At 45.4% G+C, this 18,952-nt stretch overlaps 1 protein-coding gene across 1 annotated transcript; it reads left to right on the forward strand.

The window, feature by feature from the left end:
* The first annotated feature begins 2,204 nt into the window (after positions 1-2,204).
* ARL6IP5 (ARF like GTPase 6 interacting protein 5) lies at positions 2,205-12,909 on the forward strand. The gene is made up of 3 exons (XM_075834024.1): positions 2,205-2,423; positions 8,898-9,115; positions 10,342-12,909. The coding sequence occupies exons 1-3, from the start codon at positions 2,209-2,211 to the stop codon at positions 10,512-10,514; spliced, it is 606 nt and encodes a 201-aa protein (XP_075690139.1). The 5' UTR covers positions 2,205-2,208; the 3' UTR covers positions 10,515-12,909.
* Positions 12,910-18,952: the final 6,043 nt, after the last annotated feature.

Raw genomic sequence — 18,952 nt, forward strand, 5'->3', positions numbered from 1 at the left:
ATGGTCATGTGCTGGACACACAGGTGCACGGCTCGTTACATGGTCATGTGATGGACACACAGGTGCACGGCTTGTTACATGGTCATGTGTTGGACACACAGGTGCACAGCTCGTTACATGGTCATGTGATGGACACACAGGTGCACGGCTCGTTACATGGTCATGTGATGGATACACAGGTGCACGGCTCGTTACATGGTCACGTGATGGACACACAGGTGCACAGCTCGTTACATGGTCATGTGTTGGACACACAGGTGCACGGCTCGTTACATGGTCATGTGTTGGACACACAGGTGCACGGCTCGTTACATGGTCATGTGTTGGACACACAGGTGCATGGCTCGTTACATGGTCATGTGATGGACACACAGGTGCACGGCTTGTTACATGGTCATGTGTTGGACACACAGGTGCACGGCTTGTTACATGGTCATGTGTTGGACACACAGGTGCACGGCTCGTTACATGGTCATGTGATGGATACACAGGTGCACGGCTTGTTACATGGTCATGTGTTGGACACACAGGTGCACGGCTCGTTACACGGTCATGTGATGGACACACAGGTGCACGGCTCGTTACATGGTCATGTGATGGACACACAGGTGCACGGCTCGTTACATGGTCATGTGATGGACACACAGGTGCACGGCTCGTTACATGGTCATGTGATGGACACACAGGTGCACGGCTCGTTACATGGTCATGTGATGACACACAGGTCCTGGGATCATTAGAAGACACAGCTCTAATACACCGTGCGCCTGTGTGTCCATCACATGACCATGGACAGAATTTTATCCCCTGAGAGTGAAAAATGAATGTTCCTACTCAATAACAACAAGCAGAGATCTTGAAAACTGTGAGGAATTATTACAGAAAGTATATTGGAAAATTGTATGACTTTTAATTATACAAAAAATAACATTAAATTGCTGAAACTGGACAACCAGCCAGTGCCAGCCGCAGTGCCCCTTCTCTTACTAGGGCTGCGGTAATGACGCCATAGCGATGGCAGCAGTAAACTGCATTTGTCCCGCCTGCCTGGTGTGTCTACCCTTTGCTTCCAATAGTCCAAGATGTCTCCCAGACAATCCAGGAGGGTAGACATATTTGTGGTAGCTTCTCCGATTTCCTTTGCTACTCTTTACATATTGTTAATGATTAAAGTAAACTTTCTCTGAAATATGTCTTGTTAAGTGTCAGTAGATAACATTTATAAAGCATGTCCACCAACAATACCCAAATCAGAGGGCTCACAGCACTGAACCCATCATTTATAATAACAATGGTATCTGTCTCAGCCAATGTCCCCCCCCCCCCCACCATAATGATGACAGCTACATGGCCTCCATAAGAAAGCCAGCGCAATCCCCCCCAACAGAGCTACCCAACTAGCTCTTTTAACAGTGATAACCATTGCGTAAAGCAGAGCCAACCCCAGGGCCCCCACAACAGTGCTAGTCTCAATATTCCCATAACTGTGACAGTCACAGTGCCCTCATAATAATGCGTGTATGCAAGTCTGTAATATATGTGCTGCAGATCTCACGTAGCGCGGATACAGTTGGGCGCACATCACGTTCAGCAATTAAGAACGTACGCCTAGACGTAAGTTTGACTTCTGGGCACGTATATGTTGGAGATTTTCCCAGTGTATATGCCGACTGTGTATCGCACGTAGTGTGAATTGAGCCTTTGATGGTTTCATTTGTTATCTCTTGTGTTTATAATGATGCCAACCCCTATGCATTATTTATAATGTGTTATTAGCTGGTGCCTCTGCTTGGACCTGCAGTATGGATCTGGATTGAAGAAAAAAGTAGCATGCAAAGGTGGTCCATGCAGCATTTTATATCCCCAAAAAATCTGCACCCGTCAGATCGGCCTTTAATTCTAGATGAGACATTTTATGTATTATGCGAGGTTTGTGTGACATTTCCTATATCTGTGAGAATGTTCCAACATATAGAACGCCCGAGATGTTATAAATTTGAACCACATCGGGTGGTAAATATGAATACTATAATAAACGTCATGTCTAGTCAATGCCCTCCTTTGCCAACCACAATATGGCGGATATATGCCGTTGACACGGCGCCCTCTAGTGTCTATCTTGGTTTACAAGGTAGTGACGGGCTACGTTTTGCGCATGCGCTCCTGAGCTGCGCGATGAGGTAATCGGGCTGCAGAAGATTTGTGCGCATGTGCAGTATCTCTCCAGGGTCTGCTGGCTGCATGAACATGGACGTCCAGGTAGCTCCGCTGCGTCCCTGGGATGACTTCTTCCCAGGCACCGACCGCTTCGGCCGACCGGACTTTAAAGATATCTCAAAATGGAATAACAGAGTTGTAAGCAATCTGCTATATTACCAAACCAATTACCTCGCCCTGGCCGCAGCCGTCATCTGCCTGGTGGGGTAAGTAGGAATGATGCAGCATTTAAAGGGTGGAGGGAGAGCGGATCATTGGGGTGAATCGACAACTGTACCTGCACCGTGCAATAATATCAAGGATAGTTCTCCACCTGATGAGGGCAGCGCCCTCTGGAGGCCATGCTTGTACTTGTAGTTCTACAGTTGCAGCAGAGACCTAGGGTAAGATGAAGCTACTGTAGCCATTGTGTCACACCGCTGACCGCAGCCAGTATTGAGTGTCCGGTAACCGTACGGCGAGGAAGAAGAAAGTTCAAATTGCATTAAGGTTGCGCGGTTCTTTGGCCTGCGCCACACTGCGACTTGTGCAATAAGATGCCCAGGGTACAAGGTTGAGAATCTCAAGATGCAACTTTAATCTTCTCTAATTCAATATAAGTCGCTGTAAATGTTTTCCCGTCGCTGTGTGAGATTGTTGGAGAACAACGGACGTGTGATCGTTCTGCACCATGTTAAAGTTGTAGTAAGGTGCATCTTTTGGCTGCGAGCGCCACCAGGGGCAGATTTGGCGCAGATTTACTTTAGTTGAGAATACCTGAGAATTTTTTTTAATCCATAGGGGGTGGAGTGATCAAGTATCAAGTAAATTTTAACAATACGACAATTTTTTTATTTTATTTGTAATTGGGTGAGAATTGTAGCAGGAGACTGCAGGGTGGAGACCCCTGTTCTTGGACCACCCTGAGCTCCCACCATGCTGAGTAGGTCACTGGGGTTCCAGCTGCTGTGGCGAGCAGTGACCATCGGCCGACCACACGTGGAGTCCATCATATAGAGTCTCTTTTGCAGCAGCAGCAGCAGCAGCAGCTCTACTTTCTGGCTATTGGGGGAGGGAGCAGCCAGGAGCTAAGTAAAGCCGGATCTGCGCTACGAGAAGACATGTAATGACACCGCAACTACAGAGCTGACTAATATCCCAGATGTCCGCCACTGAAACCCATGAAATTTCCCTCTAGAGTAAAAAAAAAAAAAAAAAAGTTCAAAAAATCGAATTATTACTTTTGCGGCCACAATTCCCCCGAAAATCCAAGGGAGAATTGCGGCCCCATTTATTTCAATGGGCCCATGCACACGACCGCGGTTTCCACGGTCCGTGCGTGGCCCAGGAGCCCGGACCGCAGAAAGAACGGACATGTCTTATTATGGCTCATAGAAAATAATGCACGCGGCCATGTGCACTCCCCGCGATTTGCAGGTGACACTCCGCGGCCGGCCAAACCGAAAATCACGGCCGTGCACATGGCTACGGTCGTGTGCATGAAGCCTAATTCCTTTACTCTTGCATCCAATAATCCAGAAAATCTGATAATCTGTCACTTATTTCCAGCACAAAACTGCAATATGCCATGCACGCGATCGTAGAGTTTGTCCGTAATTGCAGTCCGCAATTACGAACACATTCATTTCTGTTGACCACGGACACATTCCCGTATATTTACGGGAAGGGTCCTGGGCCGTAGAAAGCCTCCGCAATACGTAGGACATGTCCTGGGAGCACGGGCCGAAAAATGCGGGTGGCTGTCTGCGATCGGCGGCCAGCCGTGACAGCAATCACGAGCAGTGATTACGGTCACGACCATGTGCTTGAGGCCTCGCACATGCGAACTTGCTGCAGGGTAAAAATACGCCACATGTATTGTGAATCCAAATTCTAATAATCCGAAAAGTCTGATGATCCGTCACCAGTTTCCAGCACAAAACTGCAATAAAATGGTATTTCAGAAGACTTCCTCTGATTAAAATACAAATGTCAGGTTGTATTTACGTTACACGCTTTTTGGCGCGGTCGGTTTTTACAAAAATGGCTCCGTTTTGCCGCAATGAGCCAGGGGAAATTACTATGGGAGAAAAATGTATTTCCTAAATATTTCAATTCTTGTCAAGTCCTCAAGGTGTTAAAAATTTATTTTGAGCTTTCTTATCTGTTTCTGGGAAAGCTGGGTAACGATACCTCTGGCCTCAGTGGTCATCACCCAGCTTTCCTAGTGTCCTGTACAGAAAAGTATTAGCAATACGGGTATTACTGCATATCTCGGCAGATTTGCTGTTCAGTCGTCTGGGAAAGCTGGGTGAAGACAGCGGTAAGAAGAGTCGTGCTGCGTTTTAGGCGTGGTCCTTGTGCCCACTCCTCTGGCATAGGAAATGGATGAGAGTGAGTAACACGCTACGTATTTGGCAGAAGATTTCTTCAGCTCTGACCAACGACGGCGGGGGAGGGTAATCTAAATCCAGCTATTTTCCCTTCAATAGGATTCCTGGCAATGGCTTCCACACGGGTTGTCACCCAGCTTTCTTAGACACCTGAACAGCAAATATGCCTAGTTATGGAGCAACACATCCCACTCTCCTGTATCGCTGCATAACGAGGGGAATGACCACCTCTATTTCCGCTCCCGCTGGATTGGTAACCCAGCTTTCCCGCTGTACTGAACAGCAAATCTGCTTGGGGATACAGAATCGCGCAACATGGGAGCACAGGATGTAGCACTGTATGTCTAGGCAGATTTGTGAGTCAGGAGTCTGTGAAAGCTGGATGTCCTCACCAAACAAACTATAATGGTCACACGTTGCTCGTCACCCAGCTTTCCCAGAAAGATAAAGCCAGTGAATAGATTTTTAGCAAGTTGACAGATTCAAGGACTTATTTTTTTCTGGCTAGCCGCCCAACTCTGTTGGCTGAAAATAGTTACGGTGGACGTGATGTCGCCAGAATTCTGTCAGACAGACATAGATTGCTTCTGTCTGATGGATTTCTCCAGTTCTGCTCTCTGCCTGGCACAGGAAGTGATCGCCACATATAAGTAGCTGCGGAACTGTAACTCAGCCATATACATAAAATAACCGTTCTAGAGCATATTTTCTTAGAACTCTGTTGTGCCGTTCCTCTGTTATTCCTCCTGGAAATGTATGGATAAATTGACAACTGGATGTTACCAGTTGGGGGGGGGGTGTCCCTTCACAGACTGATAATGTCCAATCAGTGCTGACAGAGAGACTGTGTAGGGACACTCCCCTTTGACAAGTGGAATGGTAACACCCAGTTGTCATTTCTAGGAGGAATAACAGAGGAATGGCACAATGTAGAGTTATAAGAAAAGATGCTCCAGAATGGTTATTTCATGGTGATTACAAGTATTTACTAAAACAGACCTGTCAGGATGGGTGACCGGTCCTCTTTAAATTAATGGGGTATGGCGCTCCAGCAAACGCCACCGCCCTTTCGTTCTGGGGACTGTAGGGGTTGGCTCTCCACTGCTCATACATTGATGCCGTATCAGGAGGAAAATCCCGGAAAACCTCTTTAATTGGGCACTGCTACGTGGCTGACACCGGTTTATGGGTAATTCGGTACAGTGGATGCGATAACGTGTGGGTGTGATTACCCAGCTGGCACCTCTGTTTAGCCTGCTATTCTGCGTGGGCGCTGATGTAGATTCTAGGTATATGAGCAGTCTGCTGTGAGCACTATATGGCGGATCTGATGACATCACTAGCTCCGAGCACTCATTGGACGACACAGAATGCATTTGACTTTATGACTAGGGTTGGTCTATGAGGTGTGGCCAAATAAGGGGAGGGGCTTACACCTAAAAACGTGTTGCTGCACCTCTGGCGTATACGAGGTTGTTGCCTAATAAGTATTATACAATATTCCGGTATTGTAGTGAGACGTCCGTAGGGCCGGGCAATTATGACCTAAATCAAAATCACGATTAATTGAACATGTGACCTCGATTATGAATATTGAATAATTATTTAGGCCACACCCCTTTTGCATGCCACGACCCCTATTTGCATGCTACGCCATTGAATTAATATTTGTCGCCCACAGCTGACTTCCATGCAGTATAATGCCCCCATAGCTGCCCCCAATAGTGGCTGATAAAAATAACCTACATACTCGCCTAACCCCGTTCCAATGGCGAGTGGAGGAGATCCCTCTGGTCTGTGCAGCTCAGCGCAGACACGAGCGGTCACGTCCGGGGATACATAGCGAATGGTAGAACACGGACCTTACGGTCCCCTGCTCTACCATTGGGTTCAACTGTATCTGCGTCCTGAAGATCCAGATACGGTTTAAACCGGAAGAAAATTATTGATAAAACCGAAATTCGCAGGATGACTTTGTTTTAATTACGCAGAATTTCTATTATTTTTCGATTAATTGCCCAGTCCTAGGCGGCCGTGCTGCCATATATCACGTTGTGTCAGCCCACCCCACTATGTGGTCACCGCGCATCGCTCTTTAACCCCTTGTCTGCCTGTCACTGACTATTGCCACCGCCAGCATGAGATGCTCGGGACGGCCTTGTTTTATGTTCGTTTGTATTGTCATGACATCCTCCGGGGTTTTCTCTGAGGATCTTGGAAACGGATGCAATCAATAGGTATTGACAAAGCCTGGGAATCCTTTAATGCCACTCTTGATCCCTGGTGCTGTTCTTAATCCGTACTGTAATGCTTGGGGTCATCCACGGATAGGCAAATATAGCACAGATTTCCTTGTTGGACTGCTTGCTGGATTGATTTTTATTTGGCGTTCAGGGAGAAGCTAAAACACAAGCATTAAAACACAGCAAATACAAGGAAACTGTCAGCAAGTTTGTCATCCATGTCTCTGGCAGCATAGCTGAGCTCCTAAAATGCAGGGGGCAGTTTGTTTCTCCTACATCATACACTGTATAGTGCCTTGTGTAAAGACTACACTTCCCAGAATGCAAATCTCCAGATCAAGCTTTGTGCCCACACTAAAGCCAGCAAGGGTTACTGAGAGATTTAAGCTCTGAAGCCTGCAGAATTGTGAATGCAGCTCTGGACTATAATGGTGTGTTCCTACAGAAATCTGCAGCGGAATCTCACTGGACAACCCCTTTAAGCCAAATTAAGCCATTTTTCTTGTGGAAATTGTATCATAAAATAGTTTTTCAGAAGATTTTTGCAAGAGACGCAGATATTTAACCTTAGAGGGAGGCTCGGCACGTCATTGCGGCTATCCTGTACAATGTGGCCACAGACTGTCGGCATGCTGAGAGTTTTGCAGCAGTTGGAAACACTGCCATAAAGCATTTTGTATATACGTGGCTCCGTTTTTTTGCGCAGCGTTCACTCTTCAGGCTGGCTGCGGGGTGTTGCCGTGTGAGCGCACATCTGTTAACGTTCTGTTCCTGCGGCCTCGATGATATTCACTTTTTCCAGGCCGTTCTAAGTAGATATTTGTGATCTATATTTAGCTCGGTGCTTAAGTCCCACGTCGGATTTGCTGTGCGCTGCTGGTGAAGGAAGTTGGCCAAGTTTTCATCGGGTTGCAATGAACGTAATAACAGAGTGACTGGAGCAGCTGGATGGCAAATGTAATGTAAAGGTTTCTGGGGGCTGCAGGAGGATTCTGGGAATTGTTGCCGGTTTAATGATATGTATTGTACTTGGATTTGACCTATATGGGTTTATTTCCAAACACAGCGCCACACCTGTACACAGGTTGTGTGTGGTATTGCTGTTCAGCCCCATTCATTTTAATGCAGTCTAGCTACAAAACCAAACGCAAGCTGTGGACAGGTGTGACGCAGTTTCTGTAAGAAAGAGGCCATGTTTTTCTAATCCTGGATGTCCCATTTTAAAGTGTGGCCTACTTGACGGACGGCAGTCTTTCCTTATATTTGGGACCATGCTGCTGACTTCCTTTCCGATACCAAATTATATTGTGCTTCATCCAGAACACAAATCACATCACAAGAATAGAAAGTAAATATAAGAGTCGTCCTCTTCCGTCAAGTTGCTAAGAGGTTGTATGAGTTTAGAAAAACATGGCTGCTTTCTTCAGGAAATAGCGCCACCCTTACTCACTGGCTATATCTAGTATAGCCTTTCCTTGAATAGAGCTGAGCTGCAATACTGCACACATCCTGTAGGCAGCGCCTATGGGCAGCCGTGTTTTTTTTCAATCTCATACAAACTTTTTAGAAATTCTATTCAGGAGTTCATTATGTCTCTGGGAAAGTTGGGAGGCATCCAGTGCCGGATCGGTGTTCCTCGGGCCCACCAAAGGAAACTATTCTGAATCTATACAGAGCATGTCCACTTTTATTTAATTACATCCCAAATTATGCTGTTATCTCACACAGACCATATAAATAATAAATTATTTGTGAATAAACCTATAAGAATAGTCCTTTAAAAAGTGATGGCTCTGGGGCCCAGTCCGACACTTGCGGCATCCCCTGTGGGTCTGTAAGGGCAGCCATATAAATTGTCCCTGAGTATTCACCATAAGAGAGAGAACTAAGAATTGGGTGAATACATTTTTCTTGAAGAAGTGTCGCTTTTTTTTTTTCTTACAACATAATTAGGGGGCGGTCCAGACTACACAGTCAGACGTTGGGTGACCCTTCACTTTAAATGGTCACCTTTTTACTGCCTTACAATTTCACACTTGCTTTTCTTTCTCTCCTTCTACTACAGGTTTCTAAGTCCTTTCAACTTGATCCTCGGGGCCACCGTCGTCATCCTGGTCTTCATGGGATTTGTGTGGGCGTCACACAATAAGGATTTTGTTCGTAAATTTAAGAAGCAGTATCCCACACTTTTCGTGATGTCTATTATGTTGTCCAGCTACTTTGTCATCTCTCTGTTTGGAGGAGTGATGGTGTTTGTGTTTGGGATAACATTCCCACTTTTATGTAAGTGATTTTGCTGCATTTTTTTTTTTACCTAAGTTCATTGATGGTGTATGTGTTTCCGTATCGTCCAGCAGATTACAATTCAAGCAATACCACCAGCAAAATAGAAAAACTTACCTGTACTCGTGGACTGTGCAGTGTTTCACTCCACGTGAAGTAGATGAATCACCGCTTATATTGTCCGCCATTTTCACATTAATAGGATCTGTCACTTGGTCACTGAAATTAATGTGTCTATGGCCATCTGTAGACAAACTCACACAACAGAGATGGAAAACTCTTCTGTATAGTTGTGGGAAAGCCCAGACGTCCTTTCAAATGTTTGTCCACATGAACATCCTGCCCACGCTGTCAGTGAGGGAGGAAGTAGCTAACTTCCCTGATGCTCCCATTAAATACAATGTGTTTTGTGGCTTGATACAGAAGACATAGCAAGGATAAGCAATATGATTTACAGTGGTATTTCTGTGCCTATCACTAATATATAATGTGTGTTGTCATTTTGGATATACTTGGCCTGCACAGCTTCTTCTCTAGTGCACTCCCAGTCAGTACAGAGAGGGAATAACGTGAGAAGGCCTTGAGGAACCTGCTGACAGCGCTATATACAGGCTAGGGAGAACAGCGTTACGATATCTATATCTCTGTTGTCGGTCATGAAAGTTGCATGACCGAGAAGTCCCATGTGAAGCGGCCTCTTCATTTTCAATGAACGCTCCTAGCTCCTCCCCTCTGCTCGGAGTGACAGCTCCAGCATTCAATCAGGAGACAGCTAGAGCCGTCGCTCAGAACAGAGAGCGGCACTTTTGAACACGGCACCGGGACATCCAAACGGAAACAACCTAGGTGTAGTTACGCTGCTCTGCCCATCCTGTATATAGAGCTGTCAGCCGTTTTGAAGACTTACGCCTCATGCACACGACCTTGTGCGCCGGCCGAGTCCCGTCAGTGATCCAAGGAAAGATAGAACACATCCTATCATTCCTCGGATCGGAGACTCGGATAATTTTTCAGCGGCCGGCCAGTCAACAGATGGATGTCCGTTCATGTAGTACGCTGCTTGTTATCATCTCTCTTCTCTGGCTCATAGATTAGGGTCCCGAATGCCCCCCCCCCCATGGACAACCACTTTAGCATACAAGAGTAGGTTCTCCATAGGTGAAGAGATTTTAAAGGGGACGTGTCATACCTTCTATTAACCTCTTCCTCCACTCTCTGCCCCCTAGTGATGTTCATCCATGCGTCTCTGAGGCTCCGCAACATAAAAAACAAGATGGAGAATAAGATTGAAGGCGTCGGCCTGAAGAAGACTCCAATGGGGATTGTACTGGACGCCCTTGAACAACAGGAGGAAAATTTTGCTAAAATAGCTGACTTCCTAAATAAAGCAAAGGAATGAGCACGACCGACCCACTACCCCACCCACCGAGCCCTGCACTCCTCCATCATGTACCATTTGAGGTTATCTTTGTTTCAGTTGTGTGTATTGGGGGCAGCACCTCACTGCCATATTTCCTTCCCCAAACAATCGGTCTGACATGGAGACCTGGTTTTGTACTGTGTTTCTCGGTGTGACGTGGTAACCCCACTACAATGGGGCCAGCTTACTTTTTTTGATATCTTCTATTAGAACCTAGGTCATCGACACCAAAGCCCACTGATCCATCCTCTTGTGTGGTTTTAGAAGTATGGGGAATACCACTTCACCCTGTCAGGTGCCCCCACCCCCCCCCAAAAAAAGTATTATTATCTCATGGATATGCTACGCGCTGTTAATTTTGCACTTGCTTTAGATACAGAAGAACGTCCCGTTTGCCTTTTTGATGACTCCACCCAAGTTTTCCGGGCTCTTATATCTATTGTAATCACCCATTGGTTCATTTTTTACATGTTTTTTTCCTGTGTGGTACAACAAATTTTTATTTATTTGTTTTCCTTCCTATCATTGCACTTGATTGTGTTAATTATAGAAGTTGTAAAGAATATGTGGCCATTGGTCAATTGTGCGAAATTTAAAGGGACTCTGTGACAATACAAATAAAGTTTATTGAAGAGAGCACAGGGCGTTCTCATCTGTTATCTGTTGCATTTCTGTCTATATGCACTAATATTAAACCATGCTCATGAGGTATATAAATAATGCGGGCAGCCCATGTGTTCCCTGACATCTGTCATTGAGGGAAACAATCAGCATGTTGAATTTCAACATGTCGATCCTTTGTTTTCCCGGGAGAGAAGTGCCGCTAGATATGTCTGGTAGCAGCTTATCTCTTCACTATTAAAATAAACATGCATGCATGTTTATGGGGGGTGTCGGGGTAGCTGTAGTTCGCCCGAAAGCTATCTCTGTGTATGGCCGGCTTTATGCAGGGGTTACACCGCAAATTCATCCATAGGAATGCATTGAGACACATCATGCTACTTCGGTGGGACGCAACTCCCTGCGCCTTTCCCATCGCATGACTTACCATCACTTCCAGCATAGAACTTGATTTGCACGCAGGAAAAATATAATAGTAGTGCAAAGTTCGTCATGACGCAGTCAGTGGGTTTTACACTGGGCGATTATCGGGCAGACAAGGGTTCATATAACACTCGTTCCCGATAATTGCCCTGTGTAAACAGGGCAGCGATCAGCAGATGAACGAGCAAACGCCCAATCATCCGCTGATCGTATCGTTTTAAAAAAGTAAAATATTATCGTTGTCTGCAGCGCATCTTGGTGTGTAAACAGAGAGACGCGCTGCCGACATGATGATAATGTATGGGGACGAGCGATCGGAGTAACGAGCGCTCGTCCCCATCCATAGCTCCGTGTGACCGGAGCAAACGAGCGCCGATCAATGATGTCTCGTTGATCGGCGCTCGCTGTGTCGACCGGTGTAAAAGGCCCTTTGGATGCTGCTGGTTTCACCTATTACTATGGACACACACTATCATATCTTCAATAAACTTTATTTGTCTTGACTAATCCTCTTATATCCGATCACAATAACCCATATGATCACCCATGGTCTGTTCTCCTCCCATTGTACGGGCGTAATGTACTGTCGTCTAGATTACCAGTACAGTTCTGGTATTCCCAATGCGTAACATGGTGTTGGTGCGTGAAAAGCAATTCTATAGAAGCCTCTAGGAACAGAGATGACAAGTGCCCCCGTCGCCATGCTGAGAAAGAACAGTAGATGTGTTGGTCATGTCGTGTGATCAAAATAGGAATGTCTAAATTGAAAGAGGGTGCAGTTTGCAGGAGGGCGCTACTATGTTCTTTAACACTTGTTAATTAATATACCTTTGATGTGTCTATGACAATGAAGCACGGTGGATGGTCCCTGGCAGCCCTCAGTACCTCTGGGTAGGGGCCCGCACACCCAAAAAGAGGCTGGAGGTGCCATTACTTCTCCTTTCCCTTTAATATCTCTATGTTTGGTAATGTAATTCTCGCATTTATATAATTACAATATTAATCAATAATTTAACTTAATATATTCTTTATTTCCTGCGGGTTTCGCACATAAATAAAAGGCAAAGTCTATGCAGAACCTTACGTACTATCGAAACCAGTATTTTGCGCTTTCGCCATTTTTTTTCTGTTTGCACTAAATAAGCTGTGGCTCTCTAGCAGTAGTGAAACCGCAACTCCCAGCATGCTAGGAGTTGTCGTTTTACCACTGGTCGGAGACCACTGCTGTAGGGGAACCCATTCTTCTTACACTCCCTCCCTGACAGACGATTGTGTTGAAGTGTTTCTGTAAAATGTAAACGTGTATAGAAAAGAGACATTTGAAGAATTACTCGTATGGCCTATTTTTATAACGGTGTTTCATAGTGGACGCCATGGTGGTCTGCGGCTCTCATACCTCAACGTCTATTGATGGAGTGGGCGGCCGCTTTGATTACTGTGGCACCTTGAAGGGATCGCCCGTAACTGATCTAGTGTCCAACTCCTTTTATCATCCCAAAGGAAGAAGGTTGAGACTACAAATTGATGACTTTTTAATAACCCTCAGCTTTACTTCCTACGGTGACAATCCCACTAAAGCTCAGTAACCAAAAGCTGGTAAATATGTTGTCTGGTTTAGAAAACTCATTTTCAAATAATGTTATGAAATTCTGAAAGGGAAGCCCCTGGTCCAGGACCCTCATCTATTAGCCAGAGCAAGGATTGGCTACAAAGAGTGTCTCCAGCTCCGGAGGACCCAGCACGTCCATGTATTACATGGGCAGCCCATTGATTTCAATGGGAACTGTGTAATGCTTAATTTCCACTGTGTGGCGCTGCAGGGAAACTGAACACTTGCTTTCCGACTCCCACACAGATTACAGTTGATCCCCGGGGCGGTCATCAGCAGTGGGGACTCCCTGTCGTTGGCTCCTTTTAAGGGACCCTTTTAGGGATTATTCAAAATAGACCGATCCTTTTAGAACTGAGATACATCTGAATATAAGAACTCGGTAGGAAAGAACGACCCCGGGATTTATATTTGTGCTTCTGTGATGCTTTGTTTTTTGCACATAGTTTTCCAGCTTCTCATTTCTGCTAAAAAGTTGAATGCAAAAACCAAAAAAAAAAAACTCTCATAGCCAATCCTTCCTCCATTATTTTTTTTTCACCTCTTTCATCTTTTTCGAATAGTGCCGTCATGTGACCCATAAGTTACGTTATTCTAATCTATTTCCTTAGACCTCGCTAGTCGTCTATACTCAGAAACTTGCAGGCGCCGGTCATGAATCGGACCGTACCGTTCATCAATGATATCAACAGCCCTGAAACCAAGAACTCAAAGAGGATTTGTCACTAACCTGGTGTGCGCCATAGCACCCAATGTATGCGCCATAGCACCCAATGTATGCTCCCCAAAAAGTAACAATGCTTTTTTTCCCCTTCGGGGGAGGGATTTGGAGGCTTGTGTCCTCATGGCTGATTGGCTCAGCAGAAACGTCTGACAGGCTCCACGGCCGTGTCTTATTTGGACTCGTGAAATTTACTGCAGTGGCCAGATATTACATTGTTGCGATGGGGGATTTACACCGGTGGCAATTTTTTTGGGGCATTTTTGTGAACGTTGTTATAGAGTGAAGTCCCCTGCTTGAAACCCCAACCCCCTTTTGTCCAGGACGGAGAATCTCATCGACTCTTCAAAGACTTGGGCTTCCTGAACATTGCCGGTTCATTGAGTGGGTGCCATTGTATTCGAGGTTACTGTTATCGAGGCTTCTCATAGACGTCTTGATTTATAGCGGTCAGTCTGTTGATGGATCCTATTTCTATATGACATTATTCCATTTTATTTCAACCATCCCATATGTAAAACGCTAAACCTTTACTCCTGAAATAGAGCGTCTCTCTTCTTTTCTCTTTTTCAACCCAAACGGGAAACATTTGGTACAAATACTTAAAACGAGTGTAACTTTTTATATATGTGCATGGTGTTAAAAAAACAATTCACCCCCGTCCACTTCTTATATACACATTATAATTCCTGTATTAAATTCCTTGTTCCTCTATCTATGCAGCAAGCCGATGTCCTGGGTGGAACTTTAAGGGTGGCAATACCCATTAGACTTACGTTGGCCGAACCCGCCAATTTCAATGGGACCGGCTGACCATCTAATATGTATTAGATGTACGGCCAACAAGTCGAGGGGGAAGGGGGAGGATCAGGCAATGCTGAATTTCAACATGGCAGATTCTCTGTTCTCGAGGGAGAGGTGTCTGTCAGAGGGTTACACGTGCTTGCGAGGTCTGGAGAATCCGCCTTCGGTTGAACGAGCATTCGGCTGCCCGCTATTAAAGGTGTAATGGCCACCTAAAGGTTGGGATCAAATATGCAGAAGTGGATCTAAAGGGACCGTTAAGTACAATGGAAGGATGGGTGAGTTTCCTTTTTGTTGAATCCACTTCTGGATTTGGCTAAAACAAAAACTGCGTTAAAAACTGCATGTGTGATTCCAGCCTAAGCAAATATTCTGCATTATTTCTTTGCCCGCTATACAATATACATTCCTATGAACGACATCCTCTTAATTAGATTATTAGTGACTGTTAATAATTTAGCGGAGATCTGTAACATTCCTTGTAAGCGAGTGATCGACGACAAGCCTCGTGCCTTGAAAAGCGGCTTTGTTGCCCATAGCAACCAATGAAAATCTACTCACTCCGGGCAAAGATGGGAAAATCCGAGTGGGCCTTTCTACAAGTCTCCAAATCTAATCAGGTCACCGCTTTCAAGATGTGCAGCACCCCACAGCTAGGCCCCCCGAGGCACTGCGCCACTTCCGAGAGGAAGTCAAGGGCGTCTGCATAAAACAAAACTCCCTTTCCTCTCTGTCATGGAATAATGGAAGAGAATAAAAGATGGCTACCGGATGAAATTACATACATGAGACACATCAGACTTTTTTTGTTTGGATGCATTAAAGTGATAGAAACACACACACGCACGCACGCGCACACCCACCCCCCCCCTGGATTTGCTTGCAATGGGCATACTAGGTGCAATAGCGCCACTCTTGTCTGTAGGCTGTGCCTGGTATTACATCACCTTTTACTTTTATATGGCTAAACTGCAAAACCAAGCACAGGCCATGGACTAGTGATGCTGTTTGTAGGGGAAAATAAAATGGACTGTCCCTTTAAGACTCTTGATTTCCGAATATTTTTCTCTTATTGATTTGTACATCAGGGATTTTCTTTATAATATTATACGCCTTGCTGTACATAATATAGTCCAGAACACAGCGTCTATGATTGGTGATGACGTGTTTTATGGTGGACAGATTCCGGTGCATTACATGTTAATAATAGGACAGGCAGTGCTCATTCAATGGCGACTAAGGATCTAGGAATTTCTAGCCGCGATGCTTGTGTAATGTCTAGTATTAGTGCAATATTTCACAGATGTGTATGGAAGCTTTGGAAATGAGAAGCAACTTACCAATAAACTGAAACCTGACCAATCCTGGAATATTTGTGGGTTCTTTTTTTCTTCCAGAAATCCTAATATCCTGTTTAGACTTTTTTATTTGGATTCACACAGAGTTTTTTTAAAACTTTTTTCGACGCGGCACAGCGCCAAAGAACGTCCGAAAATGCCTCCCTTTGATTTTAATGGGAGGCGGAGACAATTTTTTCCCGCGAGTGGAAAAACCTTCTCGCGGGAAAAAGAAGCTATATGCCCTATCTTCGGGCATTTACGTCACTGACCTCTCAATGGGAGGCAGAGAAAGCGTATTTCGCTGCATTTATGCCCATCGGCGCTCAATGGCTGCGGGCGAAAAATGGCGTGCAGGCAGAGCAAAATCTGCCTCAAAATTCCAAACGGAATTTTGAGGCAGATGTTTTGCCAGCAAAAAACTCAGTGTGAACCCAGCCTTAAAGGGGTTTATGGGATTTTCAATTGATGGCCTATTCTTAGGAGCAGTCTGCAGCTCAAGTAACAAGGCACTATTCACATCTGCATTAGGAGCCCCAGTCGCAGATTTTGACAAAAATGACGGAAAGGCGATGGGACCCATTGTCCTTCGGGTGCCGTTGTCTTTCCGCACAGCGTAAAATTCCATTTTTCTGTTCTTATGGTGGAAGAAAAAACGTAATTCTTAGCGCATATGTTAATAGGCTAAGTCTATACATCTGCATTCGGTATTCTGTCAGAGGAGCAGAACAAGGAAATAACCGGAATCACTGGTTCTGTTGCACCACCAGCGGATGAGGAAACTCATTCACTTTTGTCTGTGGTTTTACCAGATACCATAGCGCAGCATGCTGCGCTGTTGTTTCTGCCATTTTCGGTGGACTCTGCAACGGAGACCCCTAACGGAGCCTCCAATGCAGATGTGAGCTAGGCCTTAGAGTACCAGGCATAGCCACATCCTTAAGGATGTCGCTATGCAGTGTTTAGCAGTGAAGGGTAGGTGGCGCTCTACTGCACTATTGCCCCTTAGTTTGCTAATTGGTGGGGGTCTCTAAAATGGCAAAAACTTTTATGTAATTGTACATGTTCTTGTTAGGGTATGTTCACATGGCTTACTTTCAGCAGTTTTTCGGTGCGTAAACACCTCGAAAAACAGCTGAAAATACGGAAGCTGAACGCCTCCAAACATCTGCCCATTGACTTCACTGGAAAAAATGGCATTTCGTTCCGACAGGGCATTTTTATACGCGGCCGTTTAAAACAACGGCGTGTACAAAAATGCGCCGTAAAAAAAAGTGCATGTCACTTCTTGAGCCGTTTTTCATTGTGTCAATAGAAAACCGTTCCAAAAACAGCCGCACAAAAAGTTTGTGATTTAAAAAATGGCTGAAAATCAGAGGCTGGTTTCCCTTGAAAACAGCTCCGTATTTTAGACGTTTTTAGTTTAGCGTGTGAATATACCCTAAGGCTGGGTTCCCTTGGGTCGGATATGCTGCGTAAAAACTATGCAGCGTGTCTGACCTGGAACATGCAGCACATTCCATCTGTAAAACTGCACCAAACCGTGGTGTGGTTTTTCTCGGGCGGAACTTCCGCTGTGGGAACCCGCGATGAAAAAAGCTTATACTTACCCCCTCCCTCTCTTCTGTGCATATTCCGTCCTCCTAAGATGACGTTGCAGGCCATGTGATGCAGCATGAAACGTCATCCCAGGAAGCCGCACTGCAGCAAGAAGGGAGTTTTGGGTTTTCGTCCTTAGTTACGATTCTTGCAGGGGAGTCGCTGCGATTCACAACACTTTTTGTTGCGGGTTTTGCATTCCCATTGAATTCAACGAAAACGCAGCCCCTGGCTGCCATGACACCCCTTCGGAGGCCCGCGATTGCATTTGCGGGCTGCCGATGGGTGACAGAAGGAGCTCCCGCCCACTGTAAACGACTTAAATGCTGCAGTCGCCATTGACCGCAGCATTTAACGGGTTAAATGTACGCGATCGAAGTAAACTCTGATCGCTACCTTTGGAGCAGGAGCCCGGCTGTCATCAGACATCCGAGCACCCGCTCCAGCCTGCTCGGACACCCGTGCGGGACTTAGACTAGGCTGCCTTGAAAAGGCGTATTGGTGGTCACTACTTAACCCCGCGCCTTCTGTGACCACATCGAGACTTTGCAAATATGTATAATGATGGAATAAAATTTTCGACGGGCACATTCAAATGACAATTTTATTACATCCATTTACATTTAACCAAATAAGATATTTCTGTATAAACAGTAAATAATCTGGAGACAACCCGGACGTCGTTTTATTCACAATCACTTAGAAAAATCTTTTCAGAATTCAACACGTTAGTCATTCATCTCCTGGGTCTCTCGCAGCGTCTGGAGATCATCTGTTTCTTGTCAGGTTTCACCTCCTTCTGCTTCCAGATGTTGGGAGGCCGGTGGTGCTTGGTACTAACACTTGGAGATATCTGGAGGTGTTTCTGAGGCCGTCTCACAAAAACATTCCTCATAATGGCAGACTTGGTCGTTGCATGGTTTTTGCCCTCTGAATTGATGGTGTTCTGTTCTTCATGCCAGTCATGGGCTCTCTGCACAGATGATTATGGTGGTGTCCACCTATGTACATTCCAATATGGAACACGTACAGATTGCCCGATGTCCTGCTGTCTAAAGAGGGCAAAAAACTTCCATGTAGACGTACAGGTCCGTTGGGGTGCCAACTTTTTGTGATTTTGCTGATGCCAACCAGGAGCAGTAGACTTATAACACCGTAGAATGAATTGTTCACTTTTCTGCTTCCATACTATAGAACAGTAGTCTCCAGCTGTTTCAAAACTACAACTCCCAGCATGCACAGGAGAACAATAGGTTGCAAATCACTGCTAAAGAAGTTACTTCAGGTTGTAATTTTTTTTCGT

Source organism: Rhinoderma darwinii, chromosome 7 (assembly GCF_050947455.1).
Source record: "Rhinoderma darwinii isolate aRhiDar2 chromosome 7, aRhiDar2.hap1, whole genome shotgun sequence".
Taxonomy (NCBI): Eukaryota; Metazoa; Chordata; class Amphibia; order Anura; family Rhinodermatidae; genus Rhinoderma; species Rhinoderma darwinii.